The following is a 24528-nucleotide window of genomic DNA, read 5'->3' as shown; positions in this document are numbered from 1 at the left end:
GCTATGGATTTGGACACCGAAATCCCTCTGTACATCAACACTTTTAGGGGTCCTAACATTAACTGTGTACTTTCCCTTTACATGTGACCTCCCAAAGTGCAGCATCTCACACTTGGCCAGATTAAACTCCATCTGCCATTTCTCCGCCCGCATCTGCAACTATCTAATCCAACATTTCAGGATCGATGCAGGGTTTCAACGTCCAATGTCGACTTGCACCTTTCACCTCCGCAGGTGCTGCTTCACCTGCTGAGTTCTTCCAGCGTTCTGCATCTCCTTCTAGATTCTGCAGTTGACGCTCTCCTAAAGGGCCAATAATTCTTTAATGTGCATCGTAAGAGCCAATACTTCTGACAATGGATGATGAAGTATAATTCTCACTTTGATGCCATTACATTGTGCCCAAATTCCATCAACTGTTTCCATGCTGTATGACTCTAAGACTCTCTATGCCCAGTGCAGGTGTCTAGCCTGAATTGCCATCGCCCTGGTCTTTTTCAGTAGGACTTTAGAAATTTCGGTCTTTGCTTGGTAAGACCTCGAATTAATTGAAAACGCAAATTGTTCAATTGAAATATAATTGTACAAAAGAAACATAATTAAACCAGAGTTACTTGTCATTTCACACTGGTGCCTCTAGTTCTATAGAGTGATCTGCAATTGTTGATAAGACTTTGAATGGAAAACATTGTAGTCACACAAATAAACATTATTTATGTAATGTGAGACAACTTTATTATCCTTGACATTTTCTGGAAGTGTATTGCATCGCATCATTTGCATATTGCTGTGGGAGCACTGTTCTTTAACCCACTCCGCACCCACTACCCCCCACTATAGCTCTGATGCAGATCTATGAAATCCCCTAAAAATAAAAAGCAAATGGGCAATGTAACATTAAAGGAATTGTTGTTCCCCTGAAGGGAGGCTTTCACTCTGGTACTCAATGTAAATATGAAATAAATGTAACACACTTTCAATGTCTGCACATGTAATCTATTGAACACAGAGCTCATTAGTACCAGTTTAGTACTCATTTGTTACTCACAGAACTTATTAGTATGATACCTTTCACAAGCTGGGGATCACAAATTTACCTTTCTCATGTGTATTTATGCCCAGACCTTAAAAGGTCTGTCTAAGGAAAATTATTTCTCCCTCTGAGGAATTTCCATTTAGGTGCAGCTGGATGACCTGCTCAATTTGAACGCTTCTACCTTGACACAAAGTTAGAATCGTGGAATCTAGTACAGCACAGAAAGGGGTCATTCAACTCATTGAATCTGTGCTAGCTCTTGAGGACCTTTCCAATTACAGGCCATCCCTGGTTTTGAACACCTGACTTATGGACATCCCCTACATATAAATGAACTCCAGTAATGTTATTAAATTTAAAAGTCTGATGTTCTTACTTACATTCCTTCTCAAGATTGGCAGAATTAGTTTCCTCTCTTTCTCCACTTTTAGTAATTGTTCTTTCTCATCAGCCTTATGAGCTTTGGATGCCATTCATTACAACACTGTTGAGGTACAGTTACCATATCGAGTGATTTTTGCATGCTTTCTGACTTCTGGACAAAATCGACGTATGACGTCTGTAAAAATGGATTCCGTTCATATCGAGAGACAACCTTTACTCCCATTCCCCCATTCCCATTGAATCTATTTCCATGATCCTTTCAGAACAGCACATTCCAAATCAAACCTACTCGTTGTGGAAAGAAATGTTTCCTTATGTTGCCTTTGCGTCTTTTGCCAATCACCTTAAATTTGTGCACCCTGGTTATTGCCCCTTCAGTACTTGAAACAATGGATAAGAAATTCCATTATTTGTTTCAGCACTTTGTGTGATTCATATTTTAGAATTATACAGTCATACAGCATAGAAACAGAGCCTTTGGACTATTGAGTCTATATTAACTATCAAGCATCCATCTTTATACAAATCGTGCCCTAACCCATTTCATTCTCCCACATTTCCATTAGCTTGAGGGACTGAGAGGTTGATCAGGTTGGGACTGTTTTCATTAGAGTTTAGGAGAATTAGGGGTGATCTTATAGAGGTGTATAAAATCATGAGGGGCATAGATAGGTTCAATGTGCACAGTCTTTTTACCAGGGTTGGGGAATCAAGAACTAGACGGGTGTAGGTTTAAAGTGAGAGGGGAGAGATTTAATAGGAACCTGAGCGGCAACTTTTTCACCCTGAGGGTGGTCAGTACATGGAACGAGCTGCCAGAGGAAATGGTTGAGGCAGGTACATTAACAATATTTAAACGGTACTTGGACAGTTAGATGGATAGGAAAGGTTTAGAGGGATGTGGACCAAACACGGGCAAATGCGACTAGCTTAGACGGGAATCTTGGCCGGCATGGACCAGATGGGCTGAAGGGCCTGTTTTCGTGCTGTATGACTCTATCTATGACTCTACTCCCCCAAATTCTGCCACTTATCTGCAGACTGAGGACAATTACAATGGGCAATTAATCTACTAACCTGTACATCTTTAGGATATGGGGGAAACTGGAGTACCTGGGTGAAACCCACACAGTCACAGGGAGAGCGTGCAATCTCCACATGGACAGAACCGGAGATCAGGATTGAACCGGGGTTGCTGGAGCTGTAAGGCAGCAGCTCCACTTGCTACACTACTGTGCCACCTGTGTTGAAGTGTGATTAATATAATTTCTGGGTCATTTTGTTCCATTCTAGAAATTGGACCAGGCACTTGCCTGCAGGAGGAAATTGAACAATATTGTTCCAGGAGCAAATGGCATTGTTTACTTTGGGAACATCCATATTTTCATAGTGGAGACACAAGAGATTTCGCTGATGCTGGAATCTGGAGCAACACACACAAAATGCCGGAGGAACTCAGCAGGTCAGGGAGCATCTATGGAGGGTCGAGACCCTTCATCAGGACTGGAGAGGAAGAGGGCAGAGGCCAGAATAAGAAGGTGGGGGGAGGGGGAGGAGCGCAGGCTGGCAGGTGACAGGTGAGCCCAGGTGAGGGGGGGAAGGAAGGTGGGTGGAGGAATGATGATGAAAGGGAGGTGGTGTAAGAAGCTGAGAGGTGACAGGTAGAAGAGGCAAAGGGCTGAAGAAGAAGGAATCCGGTAGGAGAGGACAGCAGACCATGGATAAAAGGGAAGGAGGTGGGGAATAGATGGGCAGATCATGAAGGCAGGGGAGGGAAAAGAGAAGGGTCTACCTCAAGTCCACCAGTATAGTCTACTGCAACCCGCTCTCCTGATTCCCAGGCATACCTGTTATTCTGTGCCCATAGTACCTACCACCCACCTCCACCAATCAACTCCTCCTATTGCCAGAAGGCCAAGTCCCTGGATCCTCCGATGCTCCCACTCTCCGATGCTCCATGAGGATATAGCGTGGTAACACACGAAACAGGAGCTGGAAAGTGACCATTTGATCCTTTAAGCAATGCACAAAGAGCTGGAGGAACTCAGCAGGTTAGGCAGCATGTGTGGAGGGAAATGGACAGACAATGTTTCAGGTTGAGACCCTTCATCTGAACTCCTCCATAGGTGCTTCCTGACCTGCTGAGTCTCTCCAGCTCTTTGTGTGTTACTCCATTTGGTCCTTTGAACCTGCTGTGCCATTCACTGAGATCATGGCTGATTTTCCTCCACAGCACTCGTTTCCAGTAGAATCCCCATTTCCCTGATTTCATTAATAATCCAGAAATTGATCTTTTCAGTGAACCCAATAACTGAGCCTCCAAAGTCCTTCTGGGTAGATAATTCCAAAGATTCAGCTTATTTGCATGAAGAATTTCTCCTCATATCAGTCCTAAATAGTTTACCCCTTATACTGAGGCTGTAAACTCTAATTCTGGACTCCTCGGCGAGAGGAAACATCCTCCCTACATCCAACCTGTTGAGCCCTTCAAGAGTTTTGTACATTTCAATGAAATCTCCTCTCATTCTTCTAATTTTTTGTCCCATCAACCCCGAATCAGTTTAGTGAATCTTTCCTGCTATCCCTTTAAGGCAAGTACACGGTACTCCCGGTGTGATCTTACCAGGTCCTATATAATTGCAGTAAGACACCATTAATCTTGTATTCAAATTCTTTCAGAATGAAGTCCAACATAATATCAGCCTTTCAAACTGCTTGCTTCACCTGTATGTTGGCTTTCAGTGTACAAAGACACCTAGGCCCCTTGGAACATCAACATTACCCCAATCTCTCACCATTTCCCTTGTGCACTGGACTGGATAAGAACACATTTTCCGCGTTACATTGCATCTATCATGTTCCTTTCCGCACACTCAATTTAAATGTGGCCTCCTCTACATTGGCGAGACCAAACGTAGACTAGGTGACCGTTTCACAGAACACCTGCACTCTGTCCGTAACCGCAACCTGCATCTCCCTGTGGCCAGTCATTTTAACTCCCCTTCCCACACTATCACTGATGTCAGTCCTCGGCCTCCTCCACTGCCAGGAGAATTCCAAGCGCCAACCGGAGGAACAGCACCTCATTTTCCGTCTTGGAACCTTGCAGCCTAATGGCACGAACATTGAATTCTCCCACTTTAAGTAATCCCCCCACACTTCCCCCCCCCAACCATGCCTCTCCTTTTCTTCCCTTTCCTAGCCTATCTCTTTTTTCTACCTTTTTCTCCTCCCCCAGTGGATCTTCTCTCCCTGCCCATCACTATCTCTTACCTGCATCTACCTATCACCACCCTGTGTCCACCCCGCCTCCCCTCTTCTGTTCACCTATCACTGCTCTGCTTTTCCCTCCTGTAATTGGGCTTCCCCTTTTCCTATCTTCAGTCCTGAAGAAGGGTCCTGACCCGAAACGTTGACCGCCTGCTTTTCTCCACAGATGCTGCCTGGCCTGCTGAGTTCCTCCAGCATCATGGTGTTTTTCATCTAGATTCCAGCATCTGCAGTCCTTTGTTTCTCTCATAATCCCACCTCGTTTTGTATCATCAGCAAAATTGGAACTGTGACATCTGGCCGTCTCAGCCAAAACATTGACGCAGATTGTGAATAGCTGGGCCCAAGACTAATCTCTGCAGTACCCCATTATTCACAGCCTGCCACCCTGAGAAAGATCCATTACTTGCTGCTCGATGAAAAACACTAGAGGAACTTAGCAGGCCAGGCAGCATCCGTGGAGAAAAGCAGGCGGTCAACGTTTCGGGTCAGGACCCTTCTTCAGGACTGAAGATAGGAAAAGGGGAAGCCCAACATATAGGAGGGAAAAGCAGAGCAGTGATAGGTGGACAAAAGAGGGGAAGTTGGGGGGGGCACAAGGTGGTGATAGGTAGATGCAGGTAAGAGATAGTGATAGGCAGGTGTGGGGGAGGAGGGGAGAGCAGATCCACCGGGGGATGGGTCAAAAGTATGGAGGAAAAAAGAGGGTAGAAAAAAGAGAGATCAGCTAGGAAAGGGAAGCAGAAAAGAGGCATGGTTGGGGGGGGGGCGGGGTGTGGGGGGGTGTTGTTGGGATTACTTAAAGCGGGAGAATTCAATGTTGATGCCGTTAGGCTGCAAGGTTCCAAGATGGAAAATGAGGTGCTGTTCCTCTAGTTAGCGCTTGGAATTCTCCCGGCAGTGGAGGAGGCTGAGGACTGACATCAGTGATAGTGTAGGCGGGGGAGTTGAAGTAACTGGCAACGGGGAGATGCAGATCACGGTTACGGACAGAACGCAGGTGTTCTGCGAAACGGTCACCTAGTCTGCATTTGGTCTCACCAATGTAGAGGAGGCCACACTTGGAGCACCGAAGGCAACAGATGATATTAAGGGAGGTGCAGGTGAATGTCTGACTCACCTGAAAGGACTGTTTGGGTCCCTGGATGGAGGTGATGGAGGTGGTGTTGGGGCAGGTGTTGCACCTATGGCGGGGGCAGTGGCAAGTTCCCGGGGTGGGAACTCAATGGGTGGGGAGGGAGGAGTGAACTAGAGAGTTGCAGAGAAAGCATCTCCTTAGCTCCCTAATTCCAGCATCTGTAGTCCTTTGTTTCTCTACTTCCTGCTCTTTGCTTTCTGTCTCATAACCAATTGTCAATCCATGTTGATATATAATCCTTGTTGCATGTGTTCTGACCTTGCTGACCAAGTTCCTGTGGTGGACCTTATCAAAAGCCTTCTGAAAATCCAAATACACCACACTCCCTTATCTATTCTATCAGTTACATCCTGAGGGAACTCCAGTAGATTAGTCAAAGATGTTTTTCCTTTCCTAAATCCATGCCGACTCTGCTCAAGCCTTTCTTTAATGATATCCTTCATTATAGGTTCCAGCACTTTCCTGGCTTCTTTCTCTTAGGCAATCCCTTGATTTGGAGATGACTTGCTTCCACTCCAAGGTTTGTGGGTTCTGGGGTAACTGGTGTGTCCAATGTAGAAACCACAGACTCTTCCACAGATGAGGCAGGAGGTGGCTGATGGGTTGGGTTGTTTGTGAGGTAGTGCACTCCTTCCATAGTTTACACAAGGCTTCTAAATGCTTCAGATTCCTAGATCTGAAGTTCTCAATACCACTCTCCCAATGCTCCTTCTCCACTTTGAGTAGTCATGGGCCAGAGGTTCCTAAGAGTAGTTGGGGATGTTGCATTTTTTTAAAGAGGATCTGGGCACATCCTTGAATATTTTTCACTGATAATCTCCTCCCATGGCAGAACTTATAATGTAGTGTTTGCTTCAGGAGTCTTGTATTAGTCAGGTGAACAAAGTGGCTGGTCTGACATGGCCAACTGGGGCCTAATTGCTGGGAATGTTGGCCTTGGGGAGATGACATTGGCTTGCTTATTTTTCTTGTGCATTTGCAGGATTTTGCAGAGACAACTTTGGTGGCATTTTCCCAGTGCCTCGTGATATCTGCTGTTTGTGTTCCAGATCTCGGAAACATTAGGAGGACAAGGGTCATCGTTGCCCAGTAGACAATGAGCTTTGTGCCAGATCCAAGGTCTTGATCTTCAAACACCTTTCAACCAAAGGGTGGGCTGGTGCATTGAAGGTGGTGGCAATGTCTGCCTTTGCCCAGAGATAGTTCCCAAGAACTTTATTGTCAGAGGGCAGTGGAGGAAGGTTGCTCAAGGACCTTGTTCTTGTGGATGTTGTGCAAGGCCCATCCTCTCGTACGCTTCAGAAAATGGATCAATGATGTCTTGGAGCTCGGCCTCCAAGCATGCACTATACAAGCATGGTCTGCATACTGCAGGTCAGCTACTGAGATTCTGGGATGTAGTCACTGTAGGTTGAAGAGTTTTCCATTAGTTCTGAAGATTAGCTCCATTCTCACAGGAGGTGGGGTGTAACATTGCAGCGACAAGGATTGAGAAAAGCATAGGGGCAATGACATAGCCTTGGATGACTCCAGTCTTCACTGAGATTGGCTCTGTTGCAGACCCATTGCTTATTATTGTGGCGTGTGTGCCATTGTAAAGCAAACGTAACATAAAATCAAATTTCTGTGGGCAGTTGAATTTGAGGTAGGTGTTCCATAGTGTTTCCTGACTGATGAAGAAAGCTGCATGTGGTGTCTGGTGCTGCTCCCTGCATTTTCCTTGGTGCTGTTGTGTGGTGGAGATCATGTCCATGATGCTTCCAGATGGATGGAAGCTGTACTGTGATTTGGGGTGGTGGGGGAGCTCCTTGGCACTGGAGGAGTGGATGGAGGAGGGCCTTGGTGATGACATTTTCTGTTGCAGACTGTTATAGTCACCACAGTCACATTTGCCCCCTTTCTTGAAGATGTTCATGATCAAAGCGTCTTTGACGCTCCCTGATACGTTTTGCTCTTCCCAGATTGTGGATTTATGATGAAAGCTCTTTGCTGCTGAGTTTTAGAGCTGATGACATTGCTAACAGATCTGTAGTTCCCTATTTCTCTCTGCTTCCTTTCTTAAGTAGCTTGATCATATAGTCCAATGTCCATTGATACACTCACCTAACAAATAGCTGTCCAAAATTCCAGATATCATAGCACTAGGTCTTCATTGGATGGAGAATCTCACATTTGCACTGCCCTTTTATTGTTCATTGTAACAGTCATGGTATAAAACCAATAATCAATGGAGAACTATGAAACAGGAATTATTCTGCAGTTCCCATTGAATTACATCCTACTCAATGAAATATAATTGAACAGCAATAATAAATGCCCAGTCATTAGCGTAACTATAACTGAGGACAGACAGGATGATTGAAGGACAGGATACCTAATTACAACCCACTATATTCCTGCACATCCCTTATTACTGAAGTCTTGCATAAGCCAAGATAAATTAGTCAGAGAGACATTTAAAAAAATGTAGATATTCTTAAGTAGATCTCATAGAAGAGTAGACTCATATAGTTGAGCAGGCCGTTTGCAATCAGCAGCTTTTATATAAGAACCCCGATGAAATACAATGTCTGCAGTAAACTATAATGTTCAAATATTCTTTATTGTAAGCAGACTGGACAAGTTTCTAGAGTATAAGGCTGTGAATTATTTGCGAGTGCATTCATTGCAAGAAATGCTGGCTGAGCTGGAGAAACCAGAACTTCTGGAGTAAAAGCAAAGAGTGGATAGGACCTTGAAAATAAGGCAGGGGTTCTTGCTGCAGGGTTTCGACATGAAACGCCGACAATTCCTTTCCTCCCACAGATGCTGCTCAATCCGCTGAGTTCCTTCAGCAGGTTGTTCGTTGCTTTGAATGGCGCAATTCCACAGCAGAGCAAAGATCTCCTGGCCATTTTATTTCTCCTTGCAATTTTTAGGTATTCACATTTTTGAATAAGTGACTCCAAAGTTTAATTCCACAACCGTAAGGCCAACTTGGGTGCCATTAGAGTTTACAGTGTCTAGTTAAAGGAAGGTCACTCGTCCTGTATAGATATTGGTCCTAATAATGTTCAGCCCTCATGAGAGCAGATTTTAATCAGACCAAAGCTGATGGCCTTGCCTTCTGCTTCCCGGATCCTGGCTTATTGAATTCCCTGCTTCCATACCACATTCCCCTCCTTTCGTTCACTCATTAAAACCTACCACGTTGACCAAGATTCTGATCACTCGGCCTAAAATTTCTTCATGTGGCTGAGTGTCAAAATCTGTTTCACGATGTCATCACAGGTAGACAGGGTGGTGAAGGAGGCTTTTGGCACTCTGGCCTTCATCAGTCAGGGCACTGAGTATAGAAGTTGGGATGTTATGTTGCAGTTGTACAAGACATTGGTGAGGCTGCATTTGGAATATTGTGTTCAGTTTTGCGCACCCTACTACAGGAAAGATGCCATGAAGAAAAGATTTTTACGAAGATGTTGCCAGGACTTAAGGGACTGAGTTATAAGGAGAGGTTGGGCAGGCTCGGACTTTATTCCTTGGAGCGTAGAAGACTGAGGGGTGTTACTGTCGAGGTACATAACACCATGAGGGGCATAGATAAGGTGAATGGTCACAGACTTTTTCCCGGTGTCGTGGAATCAAGAATTAGAGGGCACAAGTTCAAGGTGAGAGGGGAAAGATTTAATAGGAACCTGAGGGGCAACTTTCTCACATTGTGGGTGCTGCATATATGGAATGAGCTGCCAGGACTCCATGAACCCATTAACATGACTTCATTATTTCTTTTTTTTGCACTATTTATTTATTTATTTATTTAGTAATTTATAGTAATTTTATGTCTTACACTGTACTGCAAAACCAACAAATTTCATGACATTTCAATTGGTGATAATAAACCTGATTCTGAGGAAGTGGTTGAGGCAGGTACAATAACAACTTTCAAAAGCTACTTGGACAGGTATATGGATAGGAAAGGTTGAGCCAAACGCAGTCAAATGCATTGTGACTGACTAAACTGAGCCACACGATGCTGTAACTGGGAGATTTATTCAACACAGCAGATCTTCTGGGGAGAATCAAGTTCTCTCCTGACACAATGTTTTATACTTTTTAAACACAAAGACAACAATAAACGATTAACTACAGTTTCAATGGCTATAATCACCTACTTTAATATTTTGAATGTAAATAGGTAGCTGCAGAAATGCATATTTACAATGGTAAATATGCATTTCTGCAGCTACCTATCTACATCCCAACCAATAGAACAAATATTCAGTACTGTGGCTGGTCCAAAAGCTTCTAAGCACAAACTCCAGACACCGAAAATATACCCCTATTGTTACAGAGTTGAGAGATGGCTCCCTGAAAATATAAATAGCCAGAATATTAAGTGAGAAAACAGACCTGTCCTGAACTGCACATTAATTGGCAGGGATATGCCTTTAACAATGTGTTAATACAGGAGATGACCACTTACTGCCTTCCCTGATCTCATCCTGAAGTTTTCAATGACCCCCCAATTAACATGAACATTCATCTTTTGTCTTCCCCTGCAGAGTTTCAATGGTACAGAATCAGAGTGTCCCCCAACTACAATTGGCTTCAATAGCCTTAATGTATCAGTTGAAGTTAAATTGTGAACAGATTTTATTTCCTGAAGGCTGTTTCTCATTTTAATTAATCCATAATTATGCTATCCATAATTTCATAACCCCAGAATAATCCCTAACAAAATGGGACTAGTTTAGATGGATATCTTGTTTGGCATGGACGAGTTGGGCCGTATAACACCATGACTCTATAACCTGGTGCTCATTTCAGGACATGGCAAACATCACAGCTTGCAAGTCTGCAGTTTCCCCAAGATCTATTGCCTGAGAGAACTTCACCCAGCTGTCAACACAGGATTGTGCGATCTCCCACCTCCTGCATTTGTTACCCAAAGGAACAAAATGGTCCCTAATTGCTATCTGCATAACATTGACTGCCCTTCAAAGCAATTTATTGTGAAGCTTTTGGGGAATTCTGAGAGATGGGACAAGAACACATTTTTAGAAAGAAAATTAAAAGTGCTAGGTCAGGGAATAGGAAAGGAAAGCCTTTGTGTAGATCAGCACTAGGTTACATTTTGTTTCATTCTACTCAGGACTGGCTCTTCGCCCATTCTCCACTGCCTCATTGAATGGGAATCTTGAAGCTGTTTCTGGTCAATCACCCCTTCTTATGTAAACTCAGGGGTACTTCCATTGGTGAATAAAGTGGTCATCAAAATTTCAGCGCTCAAATCTTTTTAGGGGACTGTTGAGTTCCTTCAGTTCTGTTTGACTGTGCACTGACAATGCACTCAAATAAAAATTAATATTAACAATTAAGTCATTGAGGTGCAAAAGATTTTTAATAAATATGCAGACCTTCATCCAAGTCCCATTATAAAACATGGGTGTTCTAAAATTATCTCACGTGCCATTCTCCTTTATTTTTTCTAATTGTAGCGGTTAGCGTAACGCTATTACAGTGCCAGTGACGCAGGTTCAATTCCACTACTGTCTGCGAGGAGTTTGTACGTTCTCCCCACGTCTGCGTGGGATTCCTCCAGGTGCTCTGGTTTCCTCCCACATTCCAAAGATGTTGGAGCTGTGGGCATGTTATGTTGGCGCCGGAAGAGTGGCGACACTTGCAGGCTGCCCCCCAGCACATTCTTGGTAACGCAAAAAGACGCATTTCACTGTGTGTTTCGATGTACATGTGACTAATAAATAAATATCTTATCCTTCATTACTAATGAACTGGGATGTGGCGATGTTGTTGCCCAGAGTCTTCTGATACCTGACCCAACTGCATTGGTTACATGAGATTATCTGCAGGCTAGGTATTGGGATGGTTGAGAGTTGGGGAGGTTGGTGTGGACACAGGGCAGCCTGGATGTTCTTTTTTGGATAGTGATAGGCTGCACACTTTCTTATGTTAATCCATTGTAACATCCTCAGGAATCCGCTCAGATTCTGTTGTACAGCACCTTATAATCCTGACTGGTGAGGTGTAAACTGCTCATTTTCACGTTTGAAGCATAAAAACCTGACTTCTGACCCTGTAGTGTAAATAATTATTGACCAGAACTCAGGCTACAACCCCACTTGCACTTTGTGCTGTCTGCCTTTCAAAACACTCTGCAAAATCAATAACCTATATGACAGTTCAAATACATTACATCAGTGGTCATGTAATTGAAAACAAGATATCCCATCCCATCAGTTGTAGGCTGTTGAGTTCTTTCAGTTAAGATATCATTGAGCTCACGTTATGGTGCTTTAATATCTCACCACAGACTTGTAAAGAAAATTCCCCATACCAGAAGAGTTGCCTTCCATTCTCTGTATCCTTTTTAATATAAAACCGTTTAGACCATGCTCTGCTGCTGGGATATATCCCTACCTTCAATTACAAGAGAGCTTAATCATTCAAATGGATTTAATTTAGCATTGTACAGGTTGGTTCCCAGATGGCAGCTGTTGTATAAACTTGGAATGATCCATTAAATGCAGGCATAATAACTAACATTTCATCTGCTACATAACCCTCACTTAGCTTCAAGCCTCACTGAGTATATGTTTTGGAAGATGACTAGTCAATAATGCGTAGGGTGAATGGAATAAATGGCAGAAAAATGTTAATACTGAATCTACTTATATCCTGCTATATGCCTCCTTGCAGTTGTATAGAAACTTTCTGCCAATAGGTGTTGCTAGAGCACCTATGAGATTTTAAGTACTATTTCAGTGTTTTGTCTATATATAACAATAGGATGGAACTTGGAGTTGGCATTCAGAGTATTACCTCACCTCAAGCAAAGCCATTAAGCCATCCTAGCCAAGTACAATGTGGTTCTTAGCAATGCATATTTATTTTATTTATCACTAGCATATTTTCCAAGCCAAGCATATATAACCCCATTAAGTTTGGTCAGCAGGAGCCCATCCACATTATGTGCTGTTGTTTGGTTTGCTTGGCTCAGTCAGGTTCAGTTATCTCACTACCGCAATTTTTGTTTAATTTTTTCAGTTACAGAATTTCTATGTTGCGAGCAAGGCCAGCACGTAATTCCCATCCCTAATTGCGCATGAGAAGAAGGTGGTGAACCGCTGTTTGAAAGGCTGCAGTTTTTCTGGTGAAGGTGCTCCCACAGTGCTGTTGGGCTGGGAGTTCCAGCGTTCAACAATGAAGGTCCAGTGATTTCCAGTAATTCCAAACTGAGATAGGCTTTGACTTGATAGGGAACCTGGAGGCGATTGAGCTCCTTTGCATCAGTTGTACTTGAAGCTTTGCCAGTTGGGACATGGTTAAGGAGGACCCAGCAATAAAATAGCAGGTTGAATATGAATAGGCAGACCGAGTTGGTGGCTGATGCCAGATGCTAGTCTGCCTGGGACATGTTCTCAAGTGGCAGCCCCAGCCTCAAAGTGATGCTGGTGGGCTGTATAGGTCATTTAGCTGATGCAGGCTTGGGCTCACACACAACCCCAATCCCTAACCACAGTTTGCCTGTTCCTAAATTCAAGCCTCCAGACTAAATTCCTGTCACATTACTGCTGCACTTCACTCCCTGTGTTGGAAATAGATGGTTGGATAGTGTGTTCGTTCTACTCATCTTTCTACTCTTTCCCCATTTCTTCCTCTTGTCACAGGAATCACTGCCCCCTCACCCCAGCCCCCCAGACTTAACCTGTACAATTATCACTGGGTCCTTTTAACCATTTCCTGACTGGCAAATGTTCTGTGCAGCCAGCAGTCACCTTTGGGACTTACAGAAGGGAGTCAGGGAGTGACCTGTATATTCCCCAAATCAAGCAACATCCAGACTTGGAAAGGTATTGCCATTTTCCTGCGTTGTCACTCTTTGGCTGGGAACAGATGCACCCTTGAGTGAATCTGACAATCTTATGCCCCTGTGTTTCTAACTCACTTTGTCCCATTCACCTGAGATTGCAGGTGGGGATGCACAAAGAATTGTTGTTCTACATGGCCATAAGAGAAATGCCTAACCCCAATCTTGATAAGACAAAGATAAGATCTCTTTATTAGTCACATGTACATCGAAACACACAGTGAAATGCATCTTTTGTGTAGAGTGTTCCGGGAGCAGCCCGCAAGTGTCGCCACGCTTCCGGCGCCAACATAACATGCCCACAACTTCCTCATCCATACGTCTTTGGAATGTGGGAGGAAATTGGAGCACCCGGAGGAAACCCACGCAGACACATGGGGAGAACATACAAACTCCTTACAGACAGCGGCGGGAATTGAACCTGGGTCGCTGGCACTGTAATAGTGTTATGCTAACTGCTACACTAAAAAAGCACCTCCAATTCCACCATTTCCAAACAGAAGGCATGTAAAATTATATCATAAAAACTATAATTATATAATAAGATATAAAAACTGATAAAAATCTGATTTTAATTTCACCAGTTCAATCTCCTGTTTGAACCATTATTTCCAGGTACCATACATTATGTTGAAACTCACTGAAGTGTGAGTTGGAGGCCTGTTCCCAGATCAATGTTGGTGTTAGTGTCCTGGAATATATGGTTCGATAGCCTGCTCATTCTGTTCCCTCAGTTTCCCAGCCTTAACTTACTTTCTTCTCCTACCACATGACCAATCAGCTTTAAATTTGCCCAGGAACTCAATAGCATTGGGAATCATGAGGGAGAAATCCAGACTTCTGATTCCTGCTGTGGATGTACATTGCCACCCTAGCCATCTCATCTTGCCAAACAACAGTGGTGAAAGCTTTTTAATGACAATGTTACTTTATGATGTAAAGTACCCCATTGCTCCGATGGAAATGTTAACCCTTTGAAGAACTTGCTTGCTCTTTCTGGTGACGTTCCCTCCCTGTCCAGCCATTGCAATATTTCTATTCTGTTCCAAAAGGTAGAGGTGCCAATAATTCCTTATTCTGCTCACCTGTCAGTCCTTGGATTCTGAAGATAGAAGGGACTGAAGATCTTGGAATCTGGAACAGAAAGCAGAACGCTGGGAGAACTCAATGGGTTAAACAGCATCTGTGGAGGAAAAAAAGTGCAAGTCGGTCCTGATGCAGGGTCTTGACCTGAAACGTCAACTTATACCTTTTGGCTCCATAGATGCTGCTTGACCTGTTGAGTTTTTCCAGCATTCTGTTTTTAGTTCTCGGATTATGACTGGTTATGTGTGGCCGCTTTATAGTCTCAGTGAAACTCATGCCACTTGCTGATTAGTAATATCACATAAAATATTTGTAGACTTAGACAGTAATCTTTAATCATGACTCAAATAATCAATAAGGAAAATTTTTTTTTGTTGTCTTTATACAGCAATATAACAAGTGGGGTGGTTTTCAGAATCTGTGGTAGATTATTGAGCTTTGATGAAGCATTTATTAGTTTTTCAAATTATTGCAAATTTAATGAGTAGCATTACCCACTGTCCCAGATTTTATTCCAGACAACCAAGCTGCATTAGGATCATAGAGTCAAAGAGCATGGAAGAAGGGCCTTCAGCTCATTGAGTGTGTGCTAACTACCAAGCAACCATTTACACTAATTTTGTATTAATCCAATTTAATTCTTCTCACATACCTATCAACTAAACACTATGAACAATTTACAGTACTGATTAACCTGCATGTCTGTAGGACAGGTCACATCTATGGATAAAGAGATAGAGTATGATGTTTCAGAATCAGAATCAGGTTTATTATCACTGAGGTATGACTTGAAATTTGTTGTTTTTCAGCAGCAGTGCAGTGTAAGACATAAAAATTACCATAAGTTACAAAAATAAATAGTGCAAAAGAGGAACAATGAGGTAGTGTTCATGGATTCATGGACCGTTAAGAAATCTGATGGTGCTGGGGAAGAAGGAGCTGTTCCTGAAACATTGAGTGTGGGTCTTCAGGCTCCTGTACCTCCCCCCTAATGGTAGTAACGTGAAGAGGGCATGTTACGGATGGTGAGGGTCCTTAATGATGGATGCTGCCTTCTTGAGGTGCCGCCTCTTGAAAATGTCCTTGATGGTGGAGAGGATTGAGCCTGTATTGGAGCTGGCTGAGTCTACAACCCTCAGCAGCATCTTGCAATCCTGCACATTGGAGCCTCCATACCAGGCGGTGATGCAACCAGTCAGAATGCTCTCCACTGTACATCTGTAGAAATCTGCAAGAGTCTTTGGTGACATACCAAATCTCCTCAAACACCAAATGAAGTAGAGCTGCTGGTGTGCCTTCTTCACGATTGCATTAATGTGTTGGGCCAGGATAGGTCCTCTGAGATGTTGATGCCCAGGAACTTGAAGCCACTCACCCTTTCCACCACTGACCCCTCAATGAAGACTGGTGTGTGTTCTCCTGACTTCTGCTTCCTGAAGTTCAAAATCAATCAGGTTGAAGACACCCTGTCAGAACTGGGAAGGAGACAAAAGAAGCTTGTTAAATCGTAGGAAATCTGTTGCGGGTTTGATGGTGAGGTTTGGATTAGTATGCAGTGCGTTCAGAGGGGGTGAGGTTGGAATAGGTGAGGCGAGTGGTTATGTCCCGTTGACAATTAGAGAAGAAAAGGTCCAGAATGGGCAGAAAACCAGAGCAGGGTGTCCAAGAGCAGCAGGAGGAGGAGGCCTTAAGGTGGGAGGGGGAGTCATCAGTGGGGGGTGGGGAATCCTTGCCAAAGAAGTAGGCTTGGAGACTGTATGTAGGGTGGGTGGGGAAGGGAGGCTGACTCTGATGGGGTAAAACATGGGGATAAGCTGTAAACAAAGTTATTTGGCCAACGAGTGACTGGGGCGTGGTTCGAGAGTGAGAACATAGACAAAAGAATGTGGACAAAAGTAGGTAGGAGATGCAAAATGCAGAGCAGGAAGACATGCCGTACAGGTCAGCCCTTCACACCCAGAGAACAAAGAAAGAAAGGAGAAGAAAAAAAACAAGCAAGCTGAGACAATATCACAGACGGATGACTGGTTTTCAGTTAAATAGTTCTGGGTACAGTATTAATAGGATTCGTGTAGATGGGCTGAAAGGTCAGCGGGGACTTGGTGGGTCATAGGCCCTGTTTCTGTGCTGTACAACACAATGATTCTAAAACCAATGCTACGCAATCAAATTCCTAGACATTGAAATGTAGGTCTCCAATGTGGTTGTGTTTAAGGAAGATAGATTAATCCATGTGGAAGGTTGCTGTAGAATAGTGTAGAAGGTTGCTGTAGATTGCAACAGGATATTGATAGAATGCAGAGCTGGGCTGAGAAGTGGCAGATGGAGTTCAACCCAGATAAGTGTGAAGTGTTGCACTTCGGGAGATCGAAATTGAAGGCAGATTACAAGGTTAATGGCAGGACTCTTAGCAGTGTGGAGGAACAGAAGGATCTTGGGGTCCACGTCCATAGATCCCTCAAGGTTGCGGCTTAGGTCAATAGAGTCGTTAAGAAGGCATATGGTGTGTTGGCCTTCATTAGTTGGAGTATTGAGTTCAAGAGCTGCGAGGTGATGTTGTGGCTCTATAGAACTTTGGTTAGACCACACTTGGAGTATTGTGTTCAGTTCTGGTCGCCTCATTATAGAAAGGGTGTGGAAGCTTTCGAGAGGGTGCAGAGGAGATTTACCAGGATATTCCCTGTATTGGAGAGCACGTCTTAGGCTGAGTGAGCTAAGGCTTTTCTCTTTGGAGAGAAGGAGGATGAGAGGTGACTTGATAGAGGTGTACAAGATAATAAGAGGCATAGATCAAGTGGACAGTCAGAGACTTTTTCCAAGGGCAACAATGGCTAACACAAGGGGGCATAATTTTAAGGTGATTGGAGGAAGGTATAAGGGGGATGTCAGGGGTAAGTTTTTCACACCGAGAGTGGTGGGTGCATGGAACGCACTGCTGTCGGAGGTTGTGGGGGCAGATACATCAGGGACATTTAAGAGACTCTTAGATAGCCACATGAATGATAGAGAAATGGGGGGCTATGTGGGAGGGAAGGGTTAGATGGATATTAGAGCAGGATAAAATGTCGGCACAACATTGTGGGCCAAAGGGCCTGTACTGTGCTGTAATGTTCTATGTTCTATGTTACTGAATGGGGTTAACAACCTTTTGCCATTGACGGCACTCCTACAGTTACAGTGCCTTCTTTTCAAATTAGTTGCTATGGTATGCCGCCATGCACAAACTGCCATTAATACCCATTCGCTTACTGAAAGCAGACAGCGATGACTGTGGAGAGATCGTTAGCAGCTTGTTTTTGTCACCAGAACATGTTGTTACACTGCATGTAGTTGTTTGAAACTATGCCGAGATCTAACAGCATATTTACTGCGTCCTGAAATCCTGAAGCTGGCTTCTAAAGCAGCTCCTATTCCTGCTGCAGTTGAAAGCAATCAGGTTTTCATTAGATAATTTGGAAAATAAAAGACTGAGCATGGGCAACCTGATCAGTTATTATCTTAAAGAGGATTTACAGGTTAATGAATTGGGACAGAAGCTCCATCACAGCCTAGTATCCATTGCTGGCTAGGTGATTATACTCCAGGATGGTCTGTGTAATAGATTGTCTTGCAGTCCTGATGAACTTTTAAGTAGACCTGTGACTTTTCCAATTGGCTGATGAATTCTAGGCTCTTAAACCCACAAAAGTTTGGCCAGTCCACTCCATAGGTGGCTGTACATTTTTTCTCAGGATGTGTTGGCACAGGAGGCTGTTTGAGGCAATGCTTGAGGAATGTTCATCTCTGCAGTCTCTGTGTGAACCACAGGCAGTGCAATGTCTATACAAAGATGCCTAGAAATTCACCTGATCAGTAATGTTAAACATGTGCTCATTTAGCATGGGTGCAGTGTGCTATGATCCAGCAAGTTCACCTCTACCAGTCAGGGGTGAATTTCTACCAAAAACGTATTTTTCAAGCCTTCAGGGAAAAAAAACAGGTGTTTCAGCGACATAGAACAACCTTGGAGAAATATTGCAGAGGGGAGGGCTTGAGCGAGAAAGAAATCTTGGAACATTTTTATTCATTAACTGTAAACCTTCTTGACATGGTTAAAATAAAAACTTGTTTTTAAGGGCAGTCAGGAGTTATCCAGTGAGGTAACAAAGAATCCGTTTGCTTTCTCATTGGTCCTAGCAAGTATGACAGGCGATCAAAGGCAGAAGTATGAAGAGGGGACATTTGGAAGCGGGACATCCTCCCGGAAAATACCCAGTCATAGTTGGAAACCCTAGCCAGCAGTAAATACTGCTGCATTGGTGGCAGACAGACCTGAATCTGTATGGATTGGAAGCCTCATGGATTAATTGATTGACACGAGAGCAGAATAGCTATTTATGGTGATAAATATGAACCCACTGGTTTGATCGATAGTTAAAAGTTCATTTTCTTAAAAATACAAACTCCTAATTAAAAGCAAGAAGCTGCCCTGTGTTGACATTTATAGTTTCCCTATGTATTTTAGCCAGCAGTGTGACATCATCATCTGGTGACAAAGACAGCTGCCGATCTCTCCAAAGCAGTAAATGGTTGTCCTCAGTAAATGGAAAATATTCACTCTGATACTTCCTTCATGCACAGGTAATATGATTTAAAACAAAAAGATTAAAGTCAGGGAAAAATATTGGAAAGGTGTTTGCTTTGATGTAAGAGGGTTGTACGTTGACTGTTACAATGATGCACGGCCAATCCAGAGACTTCAGTCGAACCAATGGCAGGTTTTAAATTCAATAAATCCAGTCAACTGTGGTCTAATACCCAATTAAGAATGATCATAAAGGTTGCTGAAATTTTGCAAAAACCCACTGTTTTATTAGTGTCCTTTGGGTAATGACAGTAACTACCCCTACTCATGCCTGGCCTTCATACAACTTCATTTGCACACTGTGAGGTTGACTTTTAATGCTTTGTTCTATGGCCCGGGAAGTTATTATACTGGCCTTGAAATGCAGGCAATGGAGCCATATCTGTGCAAGTAATATTTCTTATTTTTTAGGTCTGCCCCATTTGAGTGCTGTGGATCTTTAATTTTACAGAACATCTGCTCTTAGCACATTACCTTGAAATTGGCAGAAGTACATATTGTCAGTGGCAAATTGATATGGATATAAGTAACCATTATATGCTGCCTTTAAGACTCCATAACACACATTCAAATATCCCAAAGGGATTTCATCTGGATCCATGTCTTCGTTTTGGACACACCAATCTAAAGAGTACAGATAAAGGGACACAGCAAGTCACAGATAATGTCCTGTCTGCACACATGTCCACAGGTCAATGCAGGTCCTTTAGGTGGTGTTAGTAGTCTTGTTTCCTTATTCATTGGAAATTGAAAACAACTTGGCCATCCCATGATTGGTCTCCACAGAGACTAAATACCTACACACCAAATCAGAAGGGCACAAAACTCAGTACGAAGCTCAGCTTTACCTGTACTTGTCGAATGAAATTCAATTTGTGTTGCTTTACTGATCCTTTATGTCTCCTCTGCTGGAACTTCTCTACAAAGCAGCCTTCTCTTTTCAAATATACACTAACATTCCAAAATCTAATTTAAGAAATGCCTTTTTGGTGTTCTACAGGTAGACTGGTTCTTCAAATGGATTCTAACCTCCTGTTGATGTTTGTTCTCAGGTGACACGATAGTTGACGAGGAAGGCCGGCTGCTTTTTGAAGATACCTTATCTCAATTGTTGGGTCCTCGTCTTCATTCATCACCCTGTTGCAGGTTCCCAGACAGGATGACCTGGGAATCATTCACTTGAGCTTAGATATGGTGATACACAGAGCTCTCAATGATAGGAGAAAGAAAATCAAGCAATTAAGAAATCTCCAGGGATCTGGAATCTGACAAGCTGGATTTTCCCAGTCTGCTATTTCTCAATGGGAGGCACAAAGGAGGAAGGCTCACTACTCCACATCTATTGAGCTCTGCTGCTAATTTCCAGAATGTTAGTCACAACAAGCAGGTCTCCCTCACTTAGTCTTTATACTGTGGCCACTTCGGTCTTCAACACATCTGAACAGATGGTCCATATTTTCGTGTAGGAGCAAGCAAGTGGATTCCTTGGACCAGCGGGGTAAAATGGAGATGTCCTAAATTTCATTGCTACTAGACTGTGCGCTTCCGCACTCCCCAAGACTTTGATGCAGCCTCAGGCCTCTTGCGATGTGCAAGTTGAGACGTTCTGCTGAACTTTAAAAATTTCGAATCGCAGGGAAGCTTTAGGTTTTCACGGTTCGGATTTTTCTTTTGTTATAGAGGCAATTACTAATGGTAAATGTGTATAAACTGCAGTCTGCTATTGAGAGTAAATGCTTTTCCATATACATGAATTGTACAAAACAGGTATTGCAGCAACTTCTGATGCAACTGCACTACTACTGTTCTTTGGCAAATGAACAAATACAGTTCCAAACTATTTTAATAACTTCAGTGTACTGAAATATGTGCTCTACCACTAAAGTACATCTTTTAATTTGGTTTAAGTTGTTAAATGGAGGTACCATTCTGAAACTGTTGGAGACTTTTTACATTATCAACATAATATTGACAACCCAAGACATGCTTGTTGTAACATCAGTTCTGCTTGTATACAAGTTACTTAGCAATTATGTTTGTCATTGTACCCTCATCTTTATTTGGAATATTCAGCGTTATGATTTGATGTGACAAAATCCTCAAAAGATCTTATTTAATGATGAAGATTTCTGTGTACTCTGCAAAGCGAAAAGAGATTCACCACCCAGGTGAGGCAAGATGTGGAGCAGGTGTTAAACTCAGTGATGCTGTAACATGTAGCACAGTTTCTGAAACTTTTTTAAAATTTGGTTTTGTTTCTGGAATTGTGTATATCTTTGTTTTCAATGTAAGCAGTAAATAAAATACAAGTAGCAACAATGCAGTTAATTTTGAACATTAATAACAATATGGTTCACAATGAGAGTTTAAAAACTTATTTTAAAAAAATGATTCTATTTTATTGGCTGCTTGATTAGTGGACATAGTCTTGAAGATTAACATTATTTCAAAATTGTAAAGGTTCTATAATTTGTTCTTGAGGGAATTCTTTATTAATATTATATATTTACATTGGGATGGGCAAGAGGGATTGAGAGATGGTTATGGAACTGGTGAACTAAGATGGATTTCCCTGAACCCATTCACTCTCCACCTTCCTTAGAACCTGTCACTTCACAGGAGAAGCAATTAAACTAGGGAGCTGGAGAACTGTCACAGAAAGCAAATAGGACAAGCTGAATACCTCTCACGTAGAGTCAAATACTTCTGTGTGTGATCATTCTTTGATTCTTTGGGGTATAAATCCTGACCCAAGTGCAATAAAAAAAGTCTGGGAAATCTAATCTCAGGCATCCCTCTGGCCCCAAATTCTCTTCTGAAATTATCTTTTGGAAGAGGCGATCTATGGCCCACCAACAAACATCTCTTGCTTGACTGAATTCAGTGAATTGTCATTCACAGTTTCAGATGCCAGTCTGCTCTGAAGTTGCACCAATATAATTCAGCTCAGGCTATGACCCTCGGACTTGTACATGAACTCAGACTGTCCAAAAGCAAAAGTATAAAGCAAACAACAGAAATTGTCACTGATCTAGTCCACTTAGAAGAATAAAAATACTAGCTGGTGTTTAAGGTGGAATAAAATGGTAAGAAATACTTTCAGAATTAAGATCCACAGCATGACCAAAGCCTTGGCTCGATGGTTGGACTCATTCCTGAGTTGAAAGGAAATGGGTTCAAGTTGCTTCAGTACTTAACTTTACCTGGCCCTTAACTGTGGTACTGGAGGAGCACTGCACCGTGTGTCAGACGAGAAATAAAATGGAGAGGCTTGGGTTCACCCTGCTTGAATGGATACCAAAGGTTCTCTGGAATTATTAGAAGAATAGGAAAGATCCCCCTTAACCAAAACAATCTTAACTAGATATTGTTATGTAAATTAATAACTCTGGGTTTTTGCAACAGTGGCCATACATCATAATTACTATCATGGGATGTGCTGAGGATATAATAGGAATCACATTAAGGCAAGTTTCTACATCTAGCTAAGCTTTGTCTGAATCAGAAACATTGGATGAACCACTTGTCTCATCTTGTCTAAGATTTTGTATGTTGACTCTCCATAAGGAATGAAAAAATGCATAAAATTCTCACCACAGTAATTGGACAGTTGGACAGTGAGTCAATGTCAATGTTTCTGCTCCATAAAAGCCTCCCTTCACTCAATGACATTTAGACCTTTGAACATTTCCTTCTATCCTCCCTCAGACTTCTCTTCCCCAAATCCATCAATGCCATTTCCCTCAACCATATATGTGTTAACACGCTCCACATTCACCGCTCTTGCAGTATTGAGATTCTTCCTGTGATCTCTGTTGAATGTATTACAATTATGACTTCCAGTTGTGGACTCAGTGGGGTTATGTATTTAACATGTACACGTAGGAAGGATTCCCACACTTGATCCTCAGGTAGATACAGTACTAAATTTTTCCCACTTTTCATACTATATAGTATTGACTGCACATTGTATTCCAGAAATGCGGTGTTGGCTATGTAGCAGCCAGAATTCTGAACTATTGATTGAAAGAGTTTGAATTCCCCTGTGGCTGCTGAAGAATTTAAGTTCAAGTAATTAAATAAAACTGATCTTGGTAACAATCTATAAAACTGCAGAGGTTGTGGGGGCAGATACATTAGGGACATTTAAGAGACTCTTAGTTAGACACATGAATGATAGAGAAATGGAGGGCTATGTGGAAGGGAGGGGTTAGATAGATCTTAGTGCAGGATAAAATGTCAGCACAACATTGTGGGCCGAAGGGCCTGTACTGTGCTGTAGTGTTCTATGTTCTCTGCTGTAAAATCCCATTTGGTGTGTTAATGTCCTTTTAGGGAAGAGAATCTGCTGTTCCTGCCAAGTCTTGCTGATATATAACTTCAGATGCCATCACCGTAAGTCCCACCTCAGTACAGGGGCAATTAAGGATGGGTAATAAATGCTGGCATGGCAACTAAACAAGGACTTCTCAAACTCAGCTCAGTTGAAATTAAAAGAGTCAAATTTGGAGCTGGAGTGCAGCACACAGATTGTTAGGCTCAGTCTTGTTGTGTATTTAGTGCAAGCGTTTTGTTAAGCAATTTCCACCCAACCTTCTCAACATACACCTGAATGTTCACCTTCTTAAGATGAGCCTCCTCATTTCTAGAAAATGATATCTCAGCCTGTTCAGCTGTACAGTCTTTCCTTATAGTTGTAACTCCACGTGTAATACTATTGGCATGGATTGGCTGGTCAGTGAAATAAACGGAAGGGAATATTGGCCAGTCTGTAAGCGATGCCAATCTTATGACCAGTAGGCAGCTAAAAATCCGTCTGTCTCCAGACGATTTCCCCACATTCATATCCCTCGCTTTAATGAGTCAAAGGAATCCACAGACATTGGACTACTTGCTCCTCTGTGCCTGCCGGTTCTGTCAAGGACTGCTTGTGATGTCCTCATCGCTCAATGTCGCCACACCTGCCCCTTCCAAAGTGGAAGTCAGAGATGAACTGGAGGTCAGATGTCAGTGCAGCAGACTCCCGCTCTGAATCTGGACTCAAGTGCTGATCTGGTGATGGAGAATTGATGTGCTGAGGAGAGGGTCACTTCACACCTGGCCCCTCAGCATCACACTTGTGC

At 42.8% G+C, this 24528-nt stretch overlaps 1 protein-coding gene across 1 annotated transcript in view; it reads left to right on the top strand.

Annotated features, from left to right (window-relative positions):
- The window catches only part of LOC127578419 (chemokine-like protein TAFA-2), a 192207-nt gene extending 170483 nt beyond the window's left edge, over nt 1-21724 (top strand). The window contains exon 5 of the mRNA XM_052030427.1: nt 20458-21724. Coding sequence (XP_051886387.1) covers nt 20458-20469 — 12 coding nt within the window. The 3' untranslated portion in view covers nt 20470-21724. The remainder of the gene's footprint in view (nt 1-20457) is intronic.
- Nucleotides 21725-24528: the final 2804 nt, after the last annotated feature.

Source organism: Pristis pectinata, chromosome 15 (genome assembly GCF_009764475.1).
Source record: "Pristis pectinata isolate sPriPec2 chromosome 15, sPriPec2.1.pri, whole genome shotgun sequence".
Classification (NCBI taxonomy): Eukaryota; Metazoa; Chordata; class Chondrichthyes; order Rhinopristiformes; family Pristidae; genus Pristis; species Pristis pectinata.
This window is presented reverse-complemented; position numbering and strand designations above follow the sequence as displayed.